The following is a 27,019-nucleotide window of genomic DNA, read 5'->3' as shown; positions in this document are numbered from 1 at the left end:
TGATGTTCCACAGCAGCAGGTGAGACGGAGTTTGGGGGAAGGCACAGGACTGACTCTGCTGCACCCAGGTCTCTGTGCAGTCAGTTCAGTGCTCACCTACATCCTCCTTCAAGGCCTCACAGTTCTGTACTGACTCCAGCTGGTTTCTGTGGCTCTTGAGCTGGCTCTTACGCTCTTAACTAACCACAGCATCAAAAATACCATCTCAGCTCTTTTTGACTGACCACTCGTGTTATTTTTCTGAGGTCAAATTTACCTGTTCAAGTCCCAGCTAAGTCCAAATCCTTTATTCCACCTAAAGCACAGATCAAAGGAATGTGGAAATAAGCAATTTGCTTCCAACAAGGAAGCTTCTTTTTGATTTCTTCCCAAATCAATAAGGACAGCTTTAAATAGATTTCAGATGTTGTTTTAAACTGTCAAACCTGTCTCCCTAGCAGACCTCTCTTCATCTTATTTCTGTAACACACAATCATGTCAGATGAGACGTGTGGGTTCTCACTTCAGTAACGATTGCAATCTGCAGCATCTTAATTCATACTCACTGATTCATCAGCCTGCTGATTTTCTGCTTGATGTTCTGGCTCTTGCTGTTCATTTGCATTATTTTGATCATCGTCTTCACCTTCATCCTGGTGCTGGTTGTCATGTTCATAAGCTGAAAAATTTCTTAGGTTATTATTGTATTAGAGCAGTTTTCAGTTAGTCCCTTCCTACCCAAACCACTCCATGATTCTATATAATCTAAAGAGATCAAACAAACCCATAGACAGAGCCAGGAATGTAACCAAGATCCACAAAGCCCTATCCTAGGAGCTCAATCAAAAGGACACTTTTTCATTCAGGAATGTGAATATGATCTTTAGTAATTCCTCTATTCCACTCAGTCAGTTCAGTCAGGGTTATTTGAGCTTCTGGTTTTAAGTTGCAAGTTTATGTTTCACTTGAATCCAAACTGCATATGAAATGAATATTAAAGTCTCCCATGCAAGGCAGTACACAGGGAACCTGTGAGCATGGCAGGAACAGGAATCTTTGCTTACCTCCTTCCTCTTCCTGAATCCCTTGCTCTTCTTCCCCTTGTACAATATCCTGGTCCATGTTATCATAATGAGCCTGTTGGCTGAGAACATTAAATGCCAAACATCATTTCAGTTTCAAAAAAGTGTGTTTCTGCTTTAATAAACAAACCCTCCACCTGTACCTCTGCCTCTCTCAGCACCTGCCAGAATGGGTTCCAATTTCACTTTCTATTACCAGATATTTTCTCCCATCACCTTCCCTGAAATACATCTGATAGAACAAAGACTTTCCTGTCCTGCTACACCAACTTTGTGTTTGTACCTCTGTCTGGAGTTCACAGTGCTCATGGCTATGGGTCAGGCAAAGAGCAAAGTCAAGACCCTGAATTTTAGGAAAGCAAAATTCCAGCTCTTCAAGGAAATAGTCAACAGGACCCCCTGGGAAACTGCCCTGAGGGACAAGAGAGCAAAACAGGGCTCACACCACAAAACCTCGAGCACAGACCACGACAAATTCACATAGAAGAATTTAACCTGAGCTGGGTTTTGTAGAGTTTTTCCCCTTGTTCTGCCTGTTTGTGGAGCTGGAGCTCTTTCTCCTGGAGCTGTTGCTGCCTCAGGATCTGCCCCCGCAGCCTTTGCTGGTGCAGCGACTCCTGGTGCTGCCGGAGCTGGTTGGCCTCCTCTGCTCTCTGGGCTCCAAGATGCTGCTGCTCCAGCTGTTGCTCATAAGCTGGTTTTTGTCTCTTTGGTACAGCTTTTGTTGGTGTTATCTGTCCAAGAAATGTGTTAGCCACAGATTAATCATCGTTTCAGTGATCAGGAACAAGCAGGGAGAAACCTGTCCAGAGGGAAAACTGTGCAGCAAAATTACAGCAAGATTATTTTAAGTTTTCCCATCTTTGCTTAAAGTTTATTTTTTTTTTTTCTTTAACACAGACTGGAAGTGTTGAGGTGTTTGTGGAACAAGAGAAGATCATGTGTTGAGGGATGCCAACCTTTCCTTTTCTCACATATCAATAATATAACCCCCCCCAATTTACTACCAGTCTAAGGAGGTTTTGATGGCTGACAAGACAGCAAATGTTTCCATTGATTTCACTGGTAATCTCAGTGGGGGTTGCTTTTAGCCTTGAGTGAGACACTGCACATTTTTTACACTCAGCAATAACTTAAAATAACTCCAGTTTCACAGCTTAACCCACTGCTGCTGTTCTGACCCACTGCACCTCTTCAGCAACAGCTTCTCATCACCCCGGAGTTACACAATTAATCTGCCAGCAGAGAGAGTGTTAACAAAGCCTAAGGCGAGGCCAGTAAAATACATTTTCCACTGGAGATCCAATCTAGAATGCAAATCCAGGATTTGCTGGTTTTATTTAGGGCTGCACAGAGCACAACTGGCTGTTGCTGAGCATTGATTTCCCTTGGCTATTCCAGTCATGTTCACCTGGCAGTTAAAATTTCCTGTCAAATGATGATGAGCATTTAGATAGCAAAGTGTTTGCAGAAGGCAGGTTTATCTGACAAGGAAACACACCTCAATTTGATGAGATGCATCACATTAGCAAAGCAGGACATCTCTCCATCACAGGGCTGAAGATAAGCCCCATTCTCACCTGCTGTGTGCTTCAGCAGCTGCCACAGGCCTCAGATTTAAAGCAGGAGACAAGATTCAGTTTGCTGCTCTTTTTTATCCATCCGTTGCTTTTTATCAGCAGAATTAATGTTCATTAAGATTTGGCCAGCACTGCAGTACAAGTGTGCTCAAGCTGAGCCTGAATCCTATGCAACCAAGTGCTTTGAATCCCAAATTTTCTATGAATGTGAATTTTATCTAAAAAGCAGTGAGTGCTCTGAATCCCAAACTTTCTATAAACACAACACTGGTTTTACCCAGGAATAGGTGAGTGCAATGCAGGACCAGCAATGATAAGAGCAGCCTCATTTAAGCAGCAAATCTGATCAATTAGAGGAGCTCCATACCTCTGACTGGAGGTGATCACCCAACATGTTGGTTTCTTCTTCTTTCTGCTCCTGCTTTTTCCATTCATGCTCTTCTGGGACTTGATCCTGTTCCTCCCCTAAGTGCTCAGGCTGACCTGCCTGCTCCATTTCTTCCTCCTGAAGTTCCTTTTTGCGTTCTTCTTCAACTTGATCAGCACGTTGCTCGACATCTTCTCCAGCCTCTTGTTGCTCCTGAATATTCAGTTCTTTGGGATGCTGGCCCTCATTAGCCCTTCTCTGGAGATGGAAGGGCTCAGCCCTGTCTGCTTGTTCCTGGGTATTTATTTCTCCTCTCTCTTTTGGCTTCTCATTCTGCAAAACACGCACAGGATTATGTGTGTACAAGATATTATGGGGTTTTTTTAGTTTCGAGAGAGCCAAGGACAGATATAGATCCTTTATCCCAGCCTGGAGCACTGAACCTGCTGTCAGGAGGGCCAAGGTTTGGAACAAGCTACTCCTCCTGCCAAACAGTGTCCCTAGTGATTCTTGGCTCTGCACAGCTACACAAGGTGTTGTACAGTTACATCACTGAGCAGGTTAAGCCTCATTTTATCTGAAGTGGAACAAAAACTCTTACAATTTTGTATTTTACAGACACATTTTAGTGGTGGCCTTGGCAGTGTTGGGTTAATGGTTGGACTCAATGATCTTAAAGTTCTTTTCCAACCTGAATGATTCCATGATTTTTATTTCCTGTGGGTTCTGCCGGCTCAGAATTCTTGTAAAACAAAAACACAACTGATTTTGTAACATCCAGACTTCATGTTTTCTTCTTGAACACTGGAGAGTGTGCCAGTTTTAAAGACCCTGACCTTAATGTGCCACTGGAACTTTATAAGACACAATTTCTTCAGAACTTGTTCAAGCTTTTCTGTAACACGTGAGGTATTTAAAATTTTAGAGACCACCTAAGTTAAGATTTTTAACAACTCCTTAAAACAGCTGACACAAATACACTTAAAACTGCCTTACAGTCACATGAGAAAAGGTCACCATGAATATATTTTTATCAATAAGATCAAACCGTTCCTCACTGCTTTACTCAAGATCTGAGAAATAAAACCACACTTCTAACAGACTTTCAGCACAGGTTTTGCTGAATAAGAACCATTTCTGTGGTGTATGAAGCCAGTCAGCACTTCCTACCTCCTGGTGCTCCTGGGTCACAGGTCCCTGGTGCTCTGGGAGGTCGCTGTGGGGGGACAGTCCTCGCACCTCAGGCTGCTCATTTCCTCCTTCCAGCTTCTCAGGCTGTCGGAAACTCGGTATTTTTTTGAGGGTGTCCTTCAGCTGTTTGTATTCCTCCACCTGGGACTAAAGTCAACATGTTAATTATAGTGTGTCCAAACTAATTTCTCAGTAAAAAGTAGTTGCCTCGGTGTAAACTTGCTGGCAGGACACGTGGTGGAAAGACTCGATATTCCAGAGAGGAGAAGGGACAGGAGTTTTGAAACAGGTTTTATCTCCACACTGATTTATCAGGATCTTTTCAGCCAAAGTGCACATGCATACAAAGTGTATTAGAAACACCTCTGTGGGACAAAGAGGAAGATCTGGTTTATTCATGCCAAGCAGAAGTGTCAGAAGGGGATGATGCAGTTTTCTTGGCAGCCTAAAGCAAAGGAGATGGAGAGCACCACAACTTCTCCTTTGCAGGTAGAAAGAAGTGCAGCTCTTCCAGAAACAGTGGTTTTAAAGTATATACATGTCATGAAAATGCCAAATCCGCAACACTTAGACAGGTGTTCCATGAGACAACAGCCAACATACAGAACTGAGGCAAAGAAAGTCATAGCACACCGCTGGAGAAAAGCAAGGGAAAAGAAAAAAAGAGAAGAAGTAGAAAAAAAAAAGTAAATTTCTAAAGTCTTCCTGAAATGCAACGGTAAAATGTTGTAATTTGATTTGCTGTTTAACTTTGTGCAAGATCAGGATACTTTCAAAAGGCTTTAAAGAGAATCCAGATGGGTTGGGGCACCAGTCCCTGGCTCTGCAGCAGGTGTACAAGAAAGGTTATCAATGTAAGTAGATTTTTTGGGATGGGCAGGATGTATAAAAGCTGCCCAGCACATACAAAAGGTGGTGCCCCACCAGAGGGTTTCTCTGCTGCTCCTGTGGAGGTGGTGGGTGTGTTTGCTACCAGTTTGAAAACAGAGGTACATTTAATAATCCTTTATAAAATACAGGTTAAAAACTGTGTGGTTCCCCCTGGGTGTCACTGTGTGTGCTCTGTGGTATCACAGCACTGCTGGAGCAGCACAGGCAGGAAGCCTTGGAGCACAACACTCACACAAAACAACACCCACAAGTGCTACAGGCTGACATGGGGCAGCACAGCCCAGCTCTGAAGGCAGACACACCTCAAAGCATCTCCAAAAAGCCTCTGTTAAAACAGACAGGCCTAAAAGCAAAGCAGAGTGCACAGTCATTCTTGTCATTCCAGAGGGATACTCCTGCTTCCTGATTAACTGCTGGAGAGGCCAAACAGAAATTTTAGAGGAAAAAGTAATATTTACTGAATGTAAGACTAAAACACAGGTCTTTGATTTTTTTTTTCCCCACTTGCTGACCATGCAGAGAGATGAACATGCTGGGATGTGTTGGAATGAGTCCAGAGGAAGCCACGGAGATGCTCCAAGGGCTGGAGCCCCTCTGCTCTGGAGACAGGCTGGGAGAGCTGGGGATGTTCACCTGGAGAGGAGAAGGCTCCAGAGAGACCTGAGAGCCCCTTCCAGTGCCTAAAAGGGGATTACAGGAAGGCTGGAGAGGGACCTTTCACAAGGGCATGGAGGGACAGGACAAAGGTGAATGGCCTTAAGCTGAAGGAGGGTGGGGTTAGATTAGATATTAAGAGTTATTTGTTCCCTGTGAGGGTGGGGAGGCCCCTGGCACAGGTTGCCTAGAGAAGCTGTGGTTGTCCCATCCTGGAAGTGCTCAAGGCCAGGTTGGACGGGGCTTGGAGCAACCTGGGATAGTGGAATGTGTCCTGTGGCAGGGGGATGGAATGAGATGAGGGTTAAGATCCCTTCCAAGCCACACCATTCCAGGTTTCTATTATATTTAAACAGTGCACATCCAGATCTGAATTCAAGCACTCTGTTCAACTGCTGAGTCACTAAACTGAACATTCTGATTCAAGGCCACAGCTTAAAAGGTAGAAAACAGGGTTTATTAAAATAAATAATTAATCAGTCTGGCTGTGGAAAAGCACAAAGACTACAATGCTTTAAAGATTCAGGTCACAAATTCTTTAGTGCGGTATTGACTGCTGGTATTCAATGTCTAGAACACACGTAGGAATGGAGGAATCACTTCTGGAGCTGTGAAATAATCCCTTGGGAACTTTCTGCAGCTGGTTTGCAATGGTGCAAAACACCCTCTGTTCTGAAAGCGTGGGCAAGACCCTTCCCTTGAAGGAAAGGTTCTCCACAGGACAAATGCCACATCCTGATTGCAGACAGAAAGGCTTTGTGTGACACAGGTTTTATAATTAAAGGGCTGAATCAAAGCCAGGAGAAGTATATGGAGCTTCCCTTTGGATTTGGTGAACCTTAAATCAGCCCCTGCCTCTGCCCCTGTGGAACTTCAGTTGTTAGCAAACATGTACCAAGGAGCAAACGTGGCCAGTGGGAGAAGAACTTAAAATTAGCTGTCAGCATGTTTTAGTACTGCAGATTAAGACTCCTCAGATATTTATCGAAGAGGGAATTTTCTGATCTTTCCCTATTTTTTGAATATCTACACATATTGACATGCACAACAAGGAGAGCTGGGGCGGGGGGGGGGAAGAAGATCCAATGCTTTTAATGCTGATAATGATTTTGTGGACCATGAAAATGCTTAAATGAAGAAAATCAATCAGGAATAAAAGTAAATTCACACTGCCTAACTGCCTTTCCCTCTGATCATTGACCAACAGTCTTCCTCTGCTCCAGCATTACTCCTGCTTTCAGATTCCCTGTGGTCCACACAGCTTGTACTGGTACAGCTGACTGAGCCTGCAACAGTTTGTGCTTCATGGATAGTTCCCTTGAAAATGACAGTTAAGAAACATAATGCTGCTGCTTTTTTTTCTGAATTAATTTCTGTTCCACCCAGAGTTTAGAATGTAAATATATATTTTTTTCCTCCATATAGACTTTGCTGCTGCACTGATGCCCATTGCCCAGAGAAGCTGTGGCTGCCCCATCCCTGGAAGTGTTCAAGGCCAGGTTGGATGGGGCTTGGAGCAACCTGGGCTAGTGGAAGGTGTCCCTGCCCATGGCAGGGCGTGGAACGAGATGATCTTTAAGGCCCCTTCCAACCCAAACCATTCTGGGATTCTATGAAAACCTTGTAGACATTCCAGTCACACACAAAAAGAGACTTTATACCAGCAGCCAGGTCTTTGTAAGTGATAAATGTGAACATCAGAGAGTGGGATGTTCAACTAACAGGAGTTTTATCAGAGAAGGCAGAGGAAGGAAGTTATTGACAGCTGCCACGGAAGCAGAGATACTCTGATTATGAGTAACACATGCACTCTTGGGCCTGTAGTAATAGAGTTTTTTTTGTTTTCTGACAGCCCTGTGAATTGTTGCAGCTTCTTAAGAGCCACCCTTGAACTCATGCACTTCCCTCTGAGTGCAGCACAGTGCCAGTGAAATCCCAGCATGCCAAAGGCCACATGCACCATACTGCAGTGAACCAGGAAAAACAGAGTTTGAGGAAGCTGAGAGCCAGGAGAAGCTGCTTTCCTTCTGACCTGAGCAGCAGCTAGTGCACTCTTGTGGTCTTCCAATGTCACCACAAGCTGGTTGTGCTGGGACAGCAAGTTCTTATGCTGTTGCTACACAAAAAGAAGAACATTACACGTTTCACGTAAAGTTCATAAAGGTAAATTAGGGAGGCTGAGGGGTTTTGAACTAGGAAGAGAATTCGATTTATTTTGAAAGGAAAATCCTGAGCTGGAATGACAGCACTTATTTATTTAACATGGAATGCATATTAAACAGACAGAGGAAGCGAGCACACCAGGGAAGGGAATTTGGAGGCCAGGATTTGTGTAGCTAAAATAAAATTAAAAGTTGGGGGAGATGATGATGAATGTTTTAAAGGAATAGAGCTGGAAAACATCAGGCATTGAGTTTTGCCAAAACTCAGTTCTTAACTTGCAAAATCAAATTCCCAATTGTAATTTCTATACTAAACACTTCATTGTTCTGGGTTTTTTCATTTGTTTGGTTTTCAGGTTTTTTGGGTTTTTTTCCCCTGTTTGTTTTTTTTTTTTTTTAAATGAGCAATTTACCTTAAGTGCAGGTGGCCAAAGACAAGAAAACCAGTTCAGCCATATTCCTCTCCTTTTGGCCACACAACAGAAACTACAAGTTTTCAGCACAGCCTAATTCTGGCTTGTGAAAACTTGGGAAATTTTTTTCCTAATGTTGAAAGTTCTCCTCGGAGCAAAGCCTACCTTGACATCCTGCAGCTGGATGTGAATGTCTTGGTGAGCTTTTCTCAACTGTCTGTTCTCCTCTCGTAAGTTATACAGGGATTCTGTTGAAAAGAAATGGCACACAGAATATTACTACAGAATTTAAACCTGCTCAGATTTATAATACCAGGCTAAGCACCAAAATTAAGAGTGTAACACAATCCACACAAAATCCCACACAATTGCTACAGTAAAAATTAAACAGAATAATTGTATGGTTTGGTTTTGTTACATCTCTCCCCAGCCCTATGAAAAGCTTTACATTTTCAAGCAGAAAATTGTAACATTTGATTAAATTTTATATCAGTGCACTCAGTCTGCATCTGGAACTCTGCACCACTGTTCCCGCTGGGCACTGCAGATGGCAAAATTCCATATGGAAACCTGAATCTTTGAAAGGCAGAGAGGAAGAAACCCTCCTCTCTCTCCCCACATGGCATCTGGTGAGTGAGAATTTTCTGTGGTAGGACCAGGCTACTCCTTTGGAAGGGATGACAAGATGGCCAGAATGCTTAAAAAGCTTCTGGGACCAGGGAGAGGGGCTTGTATTCCCACTTTTTACATGATAACGATGTGGAATATCGTGGGCAGATATAGGCAGGTTGTTCCCACACTCCAGGCTGTCAGGCTGCAACCCAGCTCAGCCCAGCTCACTGTGTGACTGTGCTGCCAAGGCAGAGCTAATAAACACAAAATCCTGCAAAAGCCTCTGCAGACAAAGCTGCAGACAGCTCCAAAACTAACTCCTGAGTCAGTGACACATGGCAGAGCATGGCTGAGGGCCCTGGTGGGGAGAGCCCCATCCTTTTGTTCCATGGAATTGTGTAATGAGGATTGAAGAAGCCTGAAAACTGCCAAGAATCTATTTAACAGGAAACTAGATGCCAAGAGTAAAACATGACTTCATCATCCAGGTATGAGGTGTTTCAGAGGAGCTGATACACAGAGGGGAAAATGAGGCCTAAAATGTATATAAAGTCACTTCGTGAAGAGGCACAATTAAATTTCTGATAGAAGTGGCAAATATTCTTAGATTCCATTTCAATTACAAAAAACAATAAAGAGGTAAAACTATTCTTCCAGGTTTATACAAGTCTTAGCAGTAAAAATGAAAGTCTGGCTAAACAGCCTCTGACACTTGACAGGTTTTTAAGTGCTGAGTTTCTTACTATTTCTCTAACCCAGATACAAACACAAAGCACACATGAATAGATTTCAGGGAGAGGCCACAGACAATCATCAGTAAAATGTAACTTAGCAGGAGGCAGAAGATGCTTGAATGACCTGTGAGTGAGAACAGAGAAAACGCCTCTCTCGCCTCACACAAAACACAATGGCAAACACACAATTCAATGGGACAGCCAGACACAGGTGAGATTTACCCTTCAGCTTGGAGATCTCCTGCTCTTTCTCCTGCTGCAGCTGCAAGTATCTCTCCTTGTGAACACTGAATGTCCTGCTAAACTCTTCTCCTTGTTTTCTGTGATCTTCCTCAAGGTCAGCGTGCTGCTTCTTCAGTTCTTCATGTTGACTCTGCAAATACCAAGTTGGGACAGTGGAGCAGTTCTGTATCTGCATATCTGGCTAATATTGTCTTTGGCAATTTGTTTAATAAGCACAGATGAATGGGAAGCATTCATCACAGGGAGGTTATTATTCAAAGCATGCACATTGAAGCTCCTCTCAAACACAGAATGATCTCTGTGATGAGCAGTGTCCTGTTCCAGGGCTCTGTCACCTCAGCCCACATTGCACTGTCCCTCTGGGAGCTGCTCAATGTGTCTAAGAAAATCCTCACATGCCAAACTATGTGAGGGCTGATAAGTCAGCATTCCCTACAATAATTGCATTTGATAAGATTAAATTACCCCCCCTGGAAAGTCTGACTGGGAAAAACTGCAGTAAATCATCTTTTAAGGGTACTGTTGAGTGAGGAAGGCACCGTCCATGTCCTGACATTCTGGAATGAACCAGAACCCAGCAGGGCTGTATCCCCCCAGCATAACCAGTTTGACAGGACACTGGTGTCCTGCTGCCCCAGTTACCCACCTTCAGCATCTGGTGTTGGACACTCAGAGCACTGTATCTGCTGTTGGAGTCTTGCTGTAAAACACAAACACCGGTGTCAAACAGAACCGCAATGACATTCCTCCAAATTCCATTCAGTCAGTTATTTAGGAGTCACAAGATAAGGGATGTAACTCCCCAGGAAACAAATTCACCCTCCCCCTTGCTCTGGAGCAGAGCAGGCACATACACTTACTGCAGCAACAACACATTTTAACTCACATTACTCAGCTCACAAACTGCTCCCCAGTTTCAACATGAAATAGCCATAAAATCCTAATTTACTCGCTTTATAAAGAGTTCCCTACAGGTCTCTGGGTCCTCTGCCAGATACAGTTTTCCTTCTGGCACTTGGTGTATAAAACAAAGTTTCTTGATGTTTTTATGCTTTCCAGTTCAAAGACCACGTGTTAGAAAGCTGTCACTGTGCTTTTCCCCGTGGACTAAGCTACAAAAAGATTTCTAACACCTTCTCATTCCCCTTTCCCCTTAAATATAAGAACATTATGTTTGAACTACCATAATATAAATAGGAGGATATTTTCTAAATTAATTTTCTGGAGAGATATTAGTATCTCCTACTACAGCTCCAATAATTAGGAGTTGGAGAGCACTTATGCATGCAGAGTAGACTGAGATAAGTGAGAGCTCTTTCAATTAGTATTTTCCAGGACCTCTTTCTTTGAACAGTTATAATTGCGAAGCATTTCCTTTCTCAGCTATTAAAAACTTGTACTAGGAAAGATGACTTACCCTTCCTTTATTTAGTGTTTCCTGTGCTTCTAGTTTATAAACAAGAAAATCTGCAACATAAAAAGGGAGAGTACTGATGAAAAAAAGAACAGGAAGATAAGAATCTGTGCTTAAATAACTTGACTGTTGCATGCATAAATTCTGTTAAGAGCTGAATACTTGTGCAGATACAAGTTTCTTAAAAAGGTCTTAAAAAAAGAAGAATTTAACAAAATGCTGAATTTATTTTCGTTAAAGGGTATCACAGTTTCACAAAATGCTTTCATTTAAAAGTTTCACATCTTGGTGTGACATAGAGGGGTAGAAGCTCAAGACTCTGGATGGGCCCATGAGCATCATTCAAAAGGAAAAGGACATTTATAAATTGTGTATTCTTGGAGATGAGAAAACGTTCCCTCCTTGGTTCCTCCATCCTCTTTTTAGGGTTTGAAAACGCTGTCTCACCCTCGGGTAGCAGCAGGACCGTTCTACACTAGATGGCACCAGAAACCCACAGAGAACCTCACGGTGAGAATCCTTTCTTACTCCTTTTCATCTGTGCTAAAGTAGCAGTTTTAATTCAGAACCCAAGCCCTCAGTTTTAGGAGGAACAGAGGCTTTACTCTGAAAACTGTGGTGAATTTAAAACAACAAGAGTGAGAAAACTCAGACGACTGAATCCTGCTGAACTTCCATAGAGAGCAGAGTGTAAGAAATACAATTTGTGCCAACATTTCCCCCTCACACACTTCCCTGGAACTCTGTTTTAATCAGGAAAATATATGTGAGCGTGTGTTTACCCTTAAGCACATGAAAAAGTACCCATTCAGAGTCTAATTTCCCAATGATGGAATGCAGGAAGAGACCCCATGTTTTTGGTACAAGTTTTGAATGTTTGGCATGCCAGAACAGGATTTCCACATGCCCACACTCCACATACATGTTACGGTTATGTACATGGATATAAATATATTCCCTGTGTATATTGTGTCATGTTGCAGGGATCTGTAAACAGTACTAAAAAGATGCCTGCTTTTAAAAATATCTGATTAAAAAAAATAAATAAATAAGAAAGAACCACTAAAAAGACCAGCCCAGCTCTGCCAAGGGGGTCCTGCTAATGTGTTACTCGACTCATTTAAAACTGAACAAAGAGCATTTGAAGTTACTTTCTGCAAATAATCAAGTTGAATGTCAAAGTGAAAAGCACGTTTTTACCTTCTTTTGCTTTCTTATGTTCGAGCCTTTCCTTCTGTAATGACTTTTCTAATCTTGACCTGTGCTCATATACAACTGAAAAGAGAAATTTTGTACGCAATTAATTGAAAAAGTAACATATACAAACCCCACCACCCACCCCCAACACACCCCAGGGAGCATTGGCACAGAACACACCAGGAAAATACAAGTGGAATGAGGTCATAGGATAAAGGGCTGTTTGTATCATCTGGGACAGCATTTTTTTTCCTTTTTGCATTGTTTTATTGATCCTGAATTCTGGGTTCTCTGAGTGCACAAACATGGCTGTGATAACCAGGTAAGTGTTTTGTCTGTGGAGACAGTCAGCTGTGGTGGAGCTACACGAAAGCTGCCAAATCCTCTTCCCTTCCTGGGTATGCAGGGACATTTTTCCATGCTTCCATCCTCTCCTGCCTTGTTTGCAGAGAGACGAGGAAATAAGGCAGGACAACTTCACTGCCAGAGTAATTCCTGGCAGCAAAGGAACTGTCACAAGGAGGGAAGGGATGCACAAGGGCAGAGGGCTGAGGGAGGGGCAGCACTGCACAGGCTGCTAAGGCTGAGGCACAGGGAACCTAATTCCTAAATTCTTCCAAAATCTGGCCATACAGTATTCCTTTGGCACTGCCTACCAGCAATTTATGACTCTTAAAGACTGTCCAAGCTGCCCACAGGTCCTTTGTGTACATCCCAAGATGGGTTTTAGGTTGATGAGCTTGTTTGTTCGTTGTATCTGTGTGTATTCAGGACATCCGATATCTCCTGGCACAAAGTCCCCCCATTTCACTGCCAGTACAGCAGAATTTCATTCTGCCTGTGCTTTGGACATGGAGTTTGGAATATGTCTCACAGAGGATGGGGCACATCAGTCCCTATTTACCCTTTCCTCAGCACTCACTAGGCTGAAGGATCATTATCTGAAATAGCCACGTTTGCACCAAAGATATCAATTAAAACTCCTGAAAATGTACAATTATATCTGTTTAGGCTCAGTTTAATGCAAGCATCTTTCACTGCTGTAAGTACAACTTGCACTCTTTCAAATAGTTATTAATTTGTATTAATACAAGAAGTGATATTTTTCTATCAAAACTAGGAAACTCATTTCATGAGAATAAATCACGGGTGAACATAAGCCTTCTGCAGGAGGCATCAAGTAAAGATTTGTATCTTGGCAGCTTCAGAAGGCTCCTCTTGCACCCTAAAACCTGCTCTTAATTCCACCAAGGTGCATTCTGCAGGCTTATCTACGAGTGTTTACGTGTTGGCTCAGGAGATGGATTGCTAATCAATCCCTGGCACCTATCTCCACTTTGCTATTTATCTTCTAAAGTCAAGGGCATCAGTCAAGATGAACCAATGTATCAACATCCTCGGCAAGAAAACAAGCATGTAATGAATATTCACAAAGTCACCAGCAAGCAGGCCTGGAGAAGGGGGGAAAAAAGGCAGCAGTACAGTAATGGTTTTATTTAGGTCCTGGAGGTAGTGAATGCTGAATTATAGTGCAAAAGGAACAGTGGTTGTAGCACAGCAGCTCAGGAGAGCAATGAAAAGCCATAATGGGTTTCTCCTCCCATGCAATCAGAGGTGGAAACAGGCTTTTTGGCAAACAGGCTAAACCACAAATGGATTCGGAGGTAACATCTTCCATCCCGCTTTTCTGTCTGCAAGTGCACCTTCCACAGCTCCTCCTGGGGCTTTAACAAGTGTGTTGGGAAACCCTGCACAACAAACCCAGAACAAGGCAAGAGGAAAGGAGAAGGAGAAAGCAGTAGTTTGGGGTTTAGGGACCTCTCACATCCAGCTGAATCTCTGCTGAGCTCTGCCTTTCCTGCCTTCACCCTGACCTTGCCAAGTCTCTCCAGCCCTCCCAGGTCATGCATCCTCACCCTTCTGTGTGCTAACCTTTGAAATACTGGGACAATGCTGGAGAAGTCTCAAAAAAAGGGCTAAAACCAACTTCTTCCTACACCTCTGATCTTCTGCTTCACTGACTGGCTGGTTCAGCAGATTTCTCTCTGATAAAAGTCCATAATGTGCAATGTAATTAAGATTTTGATTAAGAATCATTATTAGGAAGGCACAGCTTCCATGTTTTCTCTCTTGCTCTTTTGTGGGGTAGGTTGCAGGTCAGATTTCGTAAGTACATAGTTTATCTCCCATAAACATAAATTATTTCCACCAGTTAGGAACTTTAAGAGTCCAAACTACAAAGGGCTTGTTACTACAGCAGGGTGTTCCCCTTCTTCACTGCCAGCCTGGATAGAAGATGGTTGAGCAAGAAGCTGCAAGAAATAAATACATTGAAAAGCAGGTTTTTTATAAGAGGTTTCCCAGCTGGGGGAATGGGGGGGGGGGGGGGGGGAAACTGCACAAATAACTTTTCCAAGGGTAAGCTTTTAATTTTGTACTGATCTTTACACAAATTACTGAAGGTTATTTCTACATTATATTAATAGAGTGATAAAAAAGGGGAAAACTGTTGTCATCTAATGGCTACTATGCACAATTCCAAAGCTGGAATAACTGCAGGTATCAGTTTAATTCTTGAAATTACCTACAGAATGTAACCTGTACAAATGAACAAAGAACCACATAAACCCGCAGAGCCCAGAATGTGAACTGTAACATCACAGCTTGATAAAACACCTTTCACCTTCAACAAGGAAACACTGAACAGTCCTTGAATTGATCCCAATTAAATCAAGTCCTTGATTTAAGGCTTTCCTTATACAGAAAAGGAAGTGAAGGAGAAGGGGGGGTGTGGGATGACCTGTAGGTTCTCAGATTACACCACTTTGACCAGTGCTGAACGTTAATTGCGACACAGGAGTTGAGGGAGGTGATGAAAGCAAGATTATTTAACAGTCCTGGTTATTTCTCTTATCATTGCTCTGCACCTCTAAGCAGTAAAACTATTACCAAGCATATATTTATGTATATTTAAGGGAAAATATTTCCTTGTTTCCATTATCAGCAATTTTGTGACTGTCTTACTTTGGTTGTTTGGTCTGCCAGAAGCATGATCTTGGAGTCTAAAATACCCCAGCTCCCACTGTCTTATAGACTGGAAATTCAGATTACACTGGGATTTAAATATATATGATGCAAGAAATTTTACCAATTTCAATGAGATTGTTTCTTACACAATTCTGCAATCTTTCTCTAAACTTACAGTAATACCTTTCATTTAAAACCAGCAGATTTCAGTAGTCTTGGCAACAGCCAGTGTTATTTTCTCTCGGACTGTGGCAGAGTTGAACTGAACCAGCAGTGTGGGGTAAAATCACCTTGGCACTTTTCTAGTAACACTACAAAGGCCTGTAGGACATAGATTTGCTGTAAAAATAGTTAATTCCCAATTCTTGTAACTGCAAATAGAACCATTTAAAATGTGAATCCAGCTTTTCTGCTGAGAGTGAAGCACTTCCATGAGCCAAGGAACAATCCCTTCAATATGGGATGTAGGATAAATTCCCCAGTCCAATGACAGTAATTGAAATTCTGATCTCAGAAGGTATTTCATTACTCCTCTGACACTAATGTCTCATGCTGGGAGAAGATGTTATTAATATAGCAAGACCTGCTTCCTAAGCTTCCTAAGTATTTGATTAAGTCAGTGAATCTGGCTTCAAACAAAGAGATTCCCTATTTCACTACTGATAATCTTATCAGACATAGATTATCGGGCTCTGGGCAGCTCCTGGTCAAGCATCAGGATTCCCCAGCACAGTACAAGCCATGCTGGTCACAAGATGTGCTACATCCATTCCAGAGACTCTCAACTGACAGTTCAGCAATAAATGGATATTCCAGTGACACTGCAAACATCTAAGGAACAGTGGAAGTATTCCCACAATAAAGACTAGGAAAACTATAGTGCAAGAAAACAACATTACAAAAAAACACATCTTTATCACAGAATCCCAGAATGGTTTGGGTTGGAAGGGACCTTAAAGCCCATCCAGCTCCAATGCCCTGCCATGGGCAGGGACTCCTTCCACTAGACCAGGTTGCTCCAAGTCCAAATAATTACAATACATTGAACAAAACATTGAAGCTATTTAATAATTTATGCCCTTGAAGCTTTCTGGTTTGAATTTATACAAAAAGGACAGAAATAGAAGCCAAGACAATGCAAAACTGATTGTGTGTGAGGTTTAATTATGGAACACTTTTGCATCCAGGCAGATGGAATGTTCTCATTGTGCTCACTGCAAACCACAACTGGCACTGGATGGAGTATGAGAATTACCTTCACTTTAAAACAAACTCCTACACTTTTCAATTTACTCACATGATCAAGTAATGGTTTTGCCTAATTACAGTCAGTCACTGCAAATTCCTCCTGGAAAACTAACCCATGCATTGGAAGTTGTGCTTAAAAATAACCACTGCTTTGACTTAATTCCCTAGTCATCTGTGTTTGCTCAGAGTACTAATAATTTTAGGAGAAAAGTTTGCATTTAATATCTGGATCTTCATATCCAGGGGATTTGCAGTGTTTGCCACAGACCTACCACTGATCTCAGTTGCACAAGGAGGAAGTGAAACATCAGCTTTCAGAGATCCTGCGCCGAAAATGAGCTGTCAGTTAAAATTCTCAAACTTAGTCAGTACTCCAGCAGTCAGAAGTTCTGTTCTAACCACAGGTTCCAGCAACTAGGTCGAGTTTTGCTTTGACTGCAGTTCTGGAAACGGGGGAATGCTGAGGGAATCTGGCACATCAATTCAGTTCACCCCGGAAACACACACTTGTATTTCTAAGAAATCGTTGTGGCCTCTATTCATTTATAAGGGTGACATGCAATTATAAGGATGACATGAAAATTAATTTCTGAACTGGAGTAAAATCTCCATTTCATAAAATCCTTTTCCTCCAGCCTGCCTCATTTTTAGAAGTCAATAACACCTCTAGGAAACAACAGATTTAAGATATGTTGGGATAGAGGGAAGGATTTATCATGTTCGAACAGTAAACTGTAATAGCTGCTGCTATAAATAAATTTGAGAAGGGGTATTAAATGAGATTAAATATTTAATCCCTCACAGATAGGCTTCAGACCCGACTTTCATTAGGAAGGAGATCATGTTTTCTAGAAAAGATTTCCCATGCACTCCACAAAAGATTTCTTCCAACCTTTGGTACCATGGGAGCATCCCACCCTGCACATACTGTTTCCTACACACCTATCCATGCTATTTTTTTCAAGTGGTAATAAATGCAAATAGTTCAAACAAAACCTGTGTAGTGGTTTTGGACTTAAATTAGCAGAAGAACACACAAAGATTCAGCAGAGCTAACAGTTTTCTTCTCACATCATCTCTGTTTGTTGGGTCTGCTCAACCCTCAGCTCCAGGAAACAAGGGGCTGTTCTTTCTCTCAAAAATTGTTTTAGACTCTTTTTTCAATTTTAGGCAGGTCTGGTGATTCTATCTACACAGTGTCAGGATCTATTATTCAGAAACTAGTCAAAAATAGACCTTGAAGAAAAAAACCAATCTACATATGCACAAACTGCACCCAGAATCAAAGAGTTTGAGATAAAGATTCATAATTTTGACTGAAAATGGCTTTGCTGAGCATGGTGGTGTGGATAGAAGCAAGCTCCCTACTCTGCCCTCTGGGAGCTCACAAAGGCCATACTTCTCTCATCATGTCTGTAATTAAACCCTGGAAATGACTGCCAAACTCTGGGATCTGAGTCACCTCAGGAAAATAAGATAGTGGGCTAATTTCAGATACCTTGGGGGGAGAGAGGAAATGTAGAGGAGGAGGTGGAGAAATTGCAGTTTCTTTTATTTCTTAATTATGATACCTAGTAGCAAATCTCAAGAAGTTTGGGTTAAGCTACATCACCAGAAAAAGATCAGAACTGCATCCAGCTCAGAAGACCCTTCTTTAAACAAGGAATACCATCCAAACAGGTTGAATTCCTCAACTGCTCACCTCAGGCTCCAACATGACTAGCAATTCATGCTCCTGTGTCCTAAAAATCCCAGGAAAAAAAAAATCATCCAACAAAAGATTCTGCTCTAATTACTTGTTCTGTATAGCCCATTTTTTCAGTAATCTGAATTATTTCGCTTTCATTACTACCCAACCTCAAAGCAGCACCTGACTTTCAGCAGGACAGATTAAATTACTTTTTCTAAGCAAGGCTCCTATTCCAAAATGAGCAAAGTGAACTCTATTAGACACAAATTGCTGGCAATGCCCTCACCACTACATCAGAGATGCTATAATGGGTACTCAACTCTCAGAGAGGGTGGAAACCTTACTAATAATTCGCCCCACCCAGACACAAAGGCTGACAAGCCTGAATCCTGCCAGGAAAACAACCAGGCCAATGAGACAACGTGCTTGGAATGCTGTCTTTAAGACTCAGGAATTCAATCAGCCAGGAATATGTGATAGGAGATGACTGACAAAGAAGCCAGAATGCAAACTCACCAAAGCATCCACCCATCCTGCCTCTCTCCTCCTCTCCCAGCTCTGAAGTGTCCATAAATCCACACAGATCCACCACTAACAGGCTTTAAGGGGCTTAAATCATGATCAGTAACAAAGAGTTTTGGGATATAGGCTCTGTCTTGCATCAGGCTGGTGGCTACCAGGCTCAGTGTTAAACTGGGGAGAGGGAACATCAAAACCCAGGGAACAAACCCACCCTGTTACCTCACACTGCTTAATATTCCCTCTGACTGTGCCCTGTGATCTTCAGCCCAGGTTCCAACCTGGGTGCAGGTGGAACACTCCGGTGCTGAGAGAAATTTATCCTGGAAGTATCATGTCCACCAGGAAAGTGATTTAAAGCCACTCAGGCACGGATTGCAGGAATGAAAAACAAATACAAACACGGGCACTTGCTCAACTTATCTGTCCAATCATGGAATTCCGCTGCTGGGAATCTTACTCGCTATGGACCTGGAAACAAACTTCCCAGAGTTAACTGAATGGAACAGAACTCAAGCACCTTTTCTGTATTCAGGTTATGAAGCAATCTTGGTAATTCTAAATAACCCAAAATCTTCAGGTTGAGCTTCCACACAGACATATCTTTCTAAAGATACATTTTACATGTACAGATGCATGTATGAATATACATGACAGCATACAGCTCTTCAATACTAAAATTTCACACAGTTTCAAATGTTTCATGTGTTTTAAGTATTTAGAACATTAAATACCCATTGAAAACGTGAATGGAAGTACAGAAGGCAGATTCTCAGAGGAGGTTACAAACCAAAGTGTCCCATTTCAGGAAGCCAGGTAGCAGAATTTGGGATGATGTATCTGCCACTTCGTGCAGCCCTGCACCTGGTGTTGAAGTACATTTGTGTGCCAACAGCACACACACAGAACCAACCTCTGCTATTACAGTGCTGCCATGGATCTCCCAGATCTTAGATAGCACCAAAACACAATAAAATAAGCACTGTAGCATTATGTGCAACCTGAAACTCACAGGAATGACAGGAATTCAGGCTGTTATTGTGGAGAACAACCAACCACACAGGAGCTGTGGAGATGTAGCTCTGCTTGTATGATGCATGTGAAAAATAAGCCATCAAAAGTTAGTTCTTCCTAGCTCTGCCAGCTTAAGGTACAAGTTTAAATAGTGTATTATCAAAGAAGGGTGTGAGAGTGAAGTACATCCCCATCTCTCTGTGCTTCACTGAGAGCAGCTTTGGCATCTCTGTAGTTTGCACGCAGACATAAATATTAACCACTAAAGTGACACAGAACTATGATCTAGCACTGGGATACATTATGCAAGTCCACATACACAGAGCTGCCCTGGATCTGATCAACTTCTGGCAGGTCACCTCCAACAGGGGTCCTGGTTTGGGACAAATGGCACAACAGGCACAGAGGAATCTACATCATCTTTTCAGCTGGTGCTTTCTAGCACTGGATAAGAAAGCTTTGAGGAAATCCACACCTTGAATATTCTCAAGTTCAGAGTCCCTGCTGGGCTGGCTCCCAGGATTACAGCCCATTCTGAGGCTGCACAGGGACTGCTCAAAGCTGTCAGATACATTCAGACTCTCAGAGAAAGAGCAGGAAAATTAAGATAGTACAAAGCACTAAATGTAGGCTGTTATAAGGATTAGGGATTAAAACAGATTAAACAGATTAAAATAGTACTTAACACCCAGAGGATGAGAAGACAGAAGCTGCAAGGGCTAAAAAGACATTTGTAGATACATTCAATCTTGCAGCAGTCACAGATACAATGAGGTTCACCCACAGCCATCTGTGTGTTTCTGTTCTAGCAGCTGAAGCCTGTTTCTATAAAGCCAATAGTTCAAGACTGTTTGACACATCTTGGTAGGAGGCAAAGAGCATCAAGTTTTGGTTTTATCAATTGAAGAAATACTAAGCAAGATTATCTTCACGTTTCAAACATATAATGCTCAGAGAATGAGATTTAAAAATAATCATCTTACTGGGAAGATCAGCTTCTCTATGAAAGACCTTACAGATCACAATGACTTTAGATTTTCTTAGCAGTCAAAAAATTTTGTGACATCTCTAAATTTTGCCCCATCTCTAATTTTTGCCCTGGTACTCCATCTGAGGGTTGCAAAAGCAGCCCTACTTTCTCCATGCCCAGCAGAAATGCCAAAGTTTGATACTCTTCTACAAAACCTTCTACAACATGAGCTTCTAAATGGGGTGAGTTTAAGACCCCAGCTTCTCCACACCAGTTATTCTTATTGTGTTCCCCAAGTCTGCCATCCTTCCCATCACACCCTGCTCTTATTCCAAGGGGCACAAACACTTCTCAGCTGAGTAGCTGAGGCTGTGCACACCAGAGAAGGCAGAACTCCCCACAACAGCAGCCATGTGCAGCTCTCTTCATGTGTTAAAAGATTTTGAGACCTCTTCCTGCACCATTTCTCAGTGACCTGTACATTCTGCCTTGGTAGATGAGAGCTGTTTTCCCATGTATTGAGCCTGTTTCACGTGCTGTTTGAGCAAAACAAGGCAATGAAAAAGATAAAAATCTAAGTCAACTGGATTTTCCAGCAAAAACAGAAAGCACAGCTCATTCGGGCATGAAGAACTGGCAAGTACCAAAAAGAAGGTTCTTATTACCTACATGGATGAAAAAAACCTAAAAACCCAGGAAAAACAGTAGAGGTGACAGGAGGAAGTAAAGGGAGCTGCACTCGGAGCTACAGCTGAGGATCCTGATTGAGATTGTGGGCAGACCAAAGGCACTCACATCCCAAACTCCCACCGTGCACATAAACTCAGGAGTTGCCCGTGATCCTCAGGCATTTCACAGACTCAAGTTTCACCCACAAGCCCTGACAGTGCTCCTCTATGAACAACCAGGAAAGCAACTGCCTTTGCAGGCACCAGCAGTCACAACAAAACCCTACAAACCCTCAGATAACAGGTGATATTTCACTGTCACCCAAGCATTTCAATGCAGTCAGACTTCCAGGAGCACAGCCAGCATGCCAGGAGCCTCAAAAACACACTTTAAGAAGTTTATTTTTTTAGTTTATATTTAAAACAATAAAAGCTTCCTGATGAATTAGTTGTTCAGGATGTGGAAGTCCAAGATATGTTTCTCTTCTCGGCTTGTAATGAGTTTAAAGTCTGATTTAATCACCCAGAAGAGCAGTGAACACCAAGAAATCAACCCCTGTTGGTACAGCAACCTCCTGTCCTCCTGGCAGTGCTACGTCAGTGACTTTACCCTTTAACTGGTTCCTGTTTAAAAGATTTCCAAGTGTTTCCATCACACTTCAGGCCCCAAAGTCACCTCTAGTCCAGGATCTATAGATTATGCTGCATGGAAAATAAAAGTTGTATTACGTTAGTAATGCGCTACTTTATTTTATTGTTCCCATAAAATAATAAACTCGAAGAACAGATGTAGCTCAGATATTCTTAGAGGTGTTTTCTATTTGGCAACGGGAACGCTGTTAATTTAAAATCCGGGTCATTTAAATTCAAAAGTTCAAAGTGCAGTCACGTACTGCACCTGTAAACAGGATTTTCTGTCAACATTTTACACTGCTTCGAACTCTCGGTTTAAAGAAAATTCCTTCCTGTTGTTCCACATGAAAGAGTTAAACAGGAGAGGTTCAGAAATGGGATTGGTGTCGGACACCACCAGTTCACACCGTGCTTGTGTCTCTCTGGGTGAGCTGGGCTCAGGCACAGGCTCTGAATTCCCCATGTTCTCCTCACTAACCAACTCCTACTGCAGAAACCCAGGTGATTATACAGTGTAGGCCACTTCAGAAAGAGTCATTAAGAAAGGGAAGAAAAGTTTATTTCCCAAATCCTCTGAAGTCCACAGGCAGATACCTTCCCTTTACTTTAGTGGGACATTAGGCAGTACAATGGTTGCTGCTGCATTTAGTTTGTCTCCGGGCTCTCAGCCTCACCCTCTCTCAGGTATAACAGCTACCTTCATAACACAGGAAAATTTAAAGAACTATTTTATTGTTACATTATATTTTTCCCTCCATTCTGTGACTTAATTGCTAGTAATTACTTTTTTAAACAAGGTTTACTGCTACCATACTTGGCATAGATAAAATCTCCTGCTTATTAGGCTTGATAGACTGGCCTGGATCCCAGAACCATGTGAATTTATTGCATTGATTGTGAAATCTATTAATGTTATCAGATTCTGGTCAATATTTTACATTTCCCATTGATACACTGAAACAAGCAAGAGAATTACATAAGGCACAGCTCTGTCACCACATTTGTCAACTACCAATCGCCTGCTGCTTCCATGAACATACTTGGATAGGTGGTGGCTACTGAAAATAATGTTTCAAAAACGGAAAGTTAAAACTTAACAGTCCAGACCTAAAGTATCAGATCCAGAGAATCTCTCCTCTGTGTTAGGATAAAGTTTGTTGCACATAACAAACTTTTGGTAAAGCCAAAGCAACAGAAAAAGCCAACTTGTCAAATTTCAGCTCGAGAACAAGATGTTCCTGTGTCCTCTGCAAATTCTGTTGGCAAATATACAGCCTAGCAAAAGTAGCCCTTTAGCCATCTGCCACATACCCATCTCCCAGCCAAACATTTACACCTTTTTTGCTACTAAAATGAAGGTTTCTGGCAGATATTTCCATGGTATTACTTGGAAAATGGCCTGAAATTGAAATACTAAGTAATGATGGTCTCAGATCGTGACTAAACATATTGGAGTAACAAATCCCTGTAAGAGTCTAAGAGCATAAGCCCAGCTCTGTGCTCTCTGCATACAAACTGTGTGCTTCCAGGCATGCTTTTATGTGTGCTTCCACAGGGAAAGGATGGCTGAGGATCACCCTGGAGTTATGTGCTGTTACAGCTGCTACAGCAGATCCCTCTGATCCTTGTTTTATACCCTTCTTGAGAAATGAAACTCTTTTGAAAGTTGGCTCTGGGCTTCGTGCTGACCTGATAACCTTGCACTTGACAACTCGAGAGGTGCTGAGGTCTTGCACTTCCCAAACCACTGATGTTCCATGTATATATTTGCTGCTTTGCTTCTGATTTCTGGACATGCTGATGTCAGACACGGGCATCTTTTACCTTCAAGTACAGGACATACACATTTGGTGCATCCTTCAAACAAGATACACAAGGATCTGTATTTATGTGGCAGCTTTAAGCCAAGAAATTCGAAGTTATACCAAACGTAACAGATTAGCCTTATCCAAATAACTTATCTGAACTTCACTTTTAAATTACCCTTTCAAAAATGCTTTATTAGAACACTCCTCTCCTCCTCCCTAAATTTATTTAAGTTTATGCTGCCCAGGAACTGCAGCTGAATATTCAGCATAAAATTAACATTTCAATGGCAACACAGAAGCACTCAAAAGTCCCACACTGGACATGGTCTGCACTGCTAGACGGGCAGCAAGCAGTCCACCTGCTTCTTCCATTCATGCTAGGAACTGCAAAGGGATGTGCAGTCCTTTGGGAATAAGAGTCACTATAAAATGTGTGGGAGTGAGGGGGAATGAGAGTTGTCTAGGAATCCACGGCAAAACCTCAGCAGGGTTAGGATCCCACCCACGGTGAGATATCAGAACCCCACAGGGCGGAGGAAGAGAAAGGGAAGAAGCGCATTGGGAGCAAAACTTTGGGAGAGGTTGGACAGCTGGAGCCCAGACCTCCCGGAGGAGGAGGAGAAGGAGGAGGGTGCTCTGCAAGCCCCAGGGAAGGGCAGCAGAGGCTCCTGCCGAGCAAGTACCTTGTAGCTGAGCCGAGAGGGACTCCTGATGCTGCTGGTACTTGAGCGCCGTGGCCTCAGCCTTCCTGAGCTGGCCCTGCAGCTCGTAGTAGAGCATCGCCCCGTAGAGGAACCCGAACACCACGGTCAGGAGCAGCAGGCTCTGGAAAATCCGCTTCTGTTTCCGGGAGCACATCCCGTTGCCCATGTCCCCGGCGGGGTCCCGGGGCCCCCGCCCGTCACGGCTCAGCAGCGGGCGGGAGGCGGCGGCATCGGAGGCCCCGGGAGGAGGAGGAGGAGGAGGAAGGGGAGGAAGGAGGGACGGAGGCGGGGCCGGCCGAGCAGCCTCAGCCCCTGGGCACCGCCGCGCTGCCCCGGGCGGGTTCCCGGGCGCGGGCAGGAGCGGGGCCGGCGGGGCTCATGCTGGGGATGCCCCGTGTCCCTGCCCCGGTCCCCGCGGCCCGGGCGGGGGCGGCGCTGGAACCGCGGGATGCGGGAACAAAGGCACCTCCCCGGCCCCGCACTTACGTGTCCCCCGCTCCGCCGCGGCTCCTGCCGCGGGATCCCCGAAGGAAGTCCCGCTCCGGGCGCGGCCTCATTGGGTCCGAGCGCGGGGCTCTGCCCTCCCTCCGGGGCGGCGGCGCCGGAGCGCATTGGGTGCCCGCAGCGTCCGTCCGGAGCGGGGCGATGCTTCCCCGCCCGCCCCTGCATCCACGCGTCCTCATATCCCCGCATCCCCACGTCCTCACCTCCCTACATCCTCACCTCCCCACGTCCTCACATCCCCACATCTCACATCCTCACACCTCACATCCTCACATCCCCAGATCTCCACATCCTCATATCCCCAGATCTCCACATCCCTACATGTCCAAATCCCCACATCCTCACATCATCCTCATATCCCCACATCCTCTCACCCCCACATCATCCTCACATCATCCCCACATCCCCTCACCCCCACATCCCCATATCCCCACATCCTCACATCATCCTCACTTCCCCACATCCCCTCATCCCCACATCCCCATATCCCCACATCCCCATATCCCCACATCCTCACATCATCCCCATACCCCCACATCCTCACATCCTCATCTCCTCATCCCCCAGAACAAGTAAGGGGGGGCCTCATCCCCCTGTGTGAGGGGAGGGGGATGAATAGGGGTGTGAGTGACACGGGGGTGTGACGTGGGGTATATGTGACACGGGGGTGTGACAGCAGGTGTGTGACAGCAGAGGTGACACACAGCTCATGGTCTGTGTGGCACAGCCAGCACCGTCTGGGGCTGAGAGGTGAGGGGAAGGCAAAGCCCCGAAGAGCCTGTTCTTATAGCCAAGCACCTGAGGCACACCCTTCAAAAAATCACAGAATGGCCTGGGTTGGAAGAGACATTAAAACTCATCTCATTCCTACCCCCTGCCATGGGCAGGGACACCTTCCACTGGACCAGGTTGCTCCAAGCCCCATCCAACCTGGCCTTGGACACTTCCAGGGATGGGGCAGCCACAGCTGCTCTGGGCAACCTGTACCAGGGCCTCATCACTCTCATGGGGAAGAATGTTTCCCCCAACAGTCAGTGTAAACCTACTCATCATAATAACTTATTTTTTCATAGGTCGTTTGCCTCAGTTTGTTTTGGGTGCTGTGTCATGGCCTTCACTGCTCTTGGCCTTTCCCTCTTCCAGAGCCCAGCCCAGGCCACTTAATTCAGGCACAGAGTGTGTCTCTGGTAACTAACAGTGCTCCCAAATCCCACTGGGGTGTGTAAAAAGGTGACACACTGGCATAACTTCAGAATTAGGCTAAACACAGTTCTCTCTCCCAGTCTATTTTATTACAGGAAAAACAAAACCCAACCAAGACTCAAGCTAAACTAGCTTGAGTTAGTTAATTTAAAAAAAAAAAAAAATCAAAGATATACTCCAAAGTTATTTTTTCTAAAAATATCTAACTAATCTATGTTTTTCATAGGCATTATTCTGGCCTTAAAGTAAAAACTACATCAAAGAAGCTTAAAAAAATTCTTATTCAAATATTCTACAAATATTCTACATACACCAGTAATTAATAGCAGTCAGTACAACAAGCTGGTATGGTTTAACTAAGTGTATTTCAAATATCTGTTTGTTATATTTTAATTTATCAGAATGCCTTTCTCTCCATCTGAAGACCAAAGTTTTCAAAATGTTGCATTAGACACCCAGGAAGGAACTGTAATGGCTTTGAAATAGTGATAACTGGAAAAAAAAAATCGTAA

At 43.4% G+C, this 27,019-nt stretch overlaps 1 protein-coding gene across 2 annotated transcripts in view; it reads right to left on the bottom strand.

Annotated features, from left to right (window-relative positions):
• The window catches only part of GOLIM4 (golgi integral membrane protein 4), a 28,764-nt gene extending 3,474 nt beyond the window's left edge, over positions 1-25,290 (bottom strand). The window contains exons 1-12 of one of the 2 annotated variants that reach the window (XM_027733285.2): positions 24,780-25,290; positions 12,523-12,597; positions 11,326-11,375; positions 10,555-10,608; positions 9,888-10,038; positions 8,485-8,567; positions 7,777-7,860; positions 4,179-4,346; positions 3,009-3,341; positions 1,557-1,795; positions 1,044-1,123; positions 546-658 (exon numbers count right to left, since the gene is read on the bottom strand). In XM_027733285.2, coding sequence (XP_027589086.1) covers positions 546-658; positions 1,044-1,123; positions 1,557-1,795; positions 3,009-3,341; positions 4,179-4,346; positions 7,777-7,860; positions 8,485-8,567; positions 9,888-10,038; positions 10,555-10,608; positions 11,326-11,375; positions 12,523-12,597; positions 24,780-24,966 — 1,617 coding nt within the window. In that variant the 5' untranslated portion in view covers positions 24,967-25,290. The remainder of the gene's footprint in view (positions 1-545; positions 659-1,043; positions 1,124-1,556; positions 1,796-3,008; positions 3,342-4,178; positions 4,347-7,776; positions 7,861-8,484; positions 8,568-9,887; positions 10,039-10,554; positions 10,609-11,325; positions 11,376-12,522; positions 12,598-24,779) is intronic. The other variant, XM_027733286.2, reaches the window with a different exon arrangement.
• Between the last annotated feature and the right edge of the window lie 1,729 nt (positions 25,291-27,019).

Source organism: Pipra filicauda, unplaced genomic scaffold, assembly GCF_003945595.2.
Source record: "Pipra filicauda isolate LSUMZ 115617 unplaced genomic scaffold, ASM394559v2 scaffold244_size1468961_pilon, whole genome shotgun sequence".
Classification (NCBI taxonomy): Eukaryota; Metazoa; Chordata; class Aves; order Passeriformes; family Pipridae; genus Pipra; species Pipra filicauda.
The sequence above is the reverse complement of the archived record's forward strand: the minus strand, read 5'-3'. Positions and strand labels throughout refer to the sequence as shown.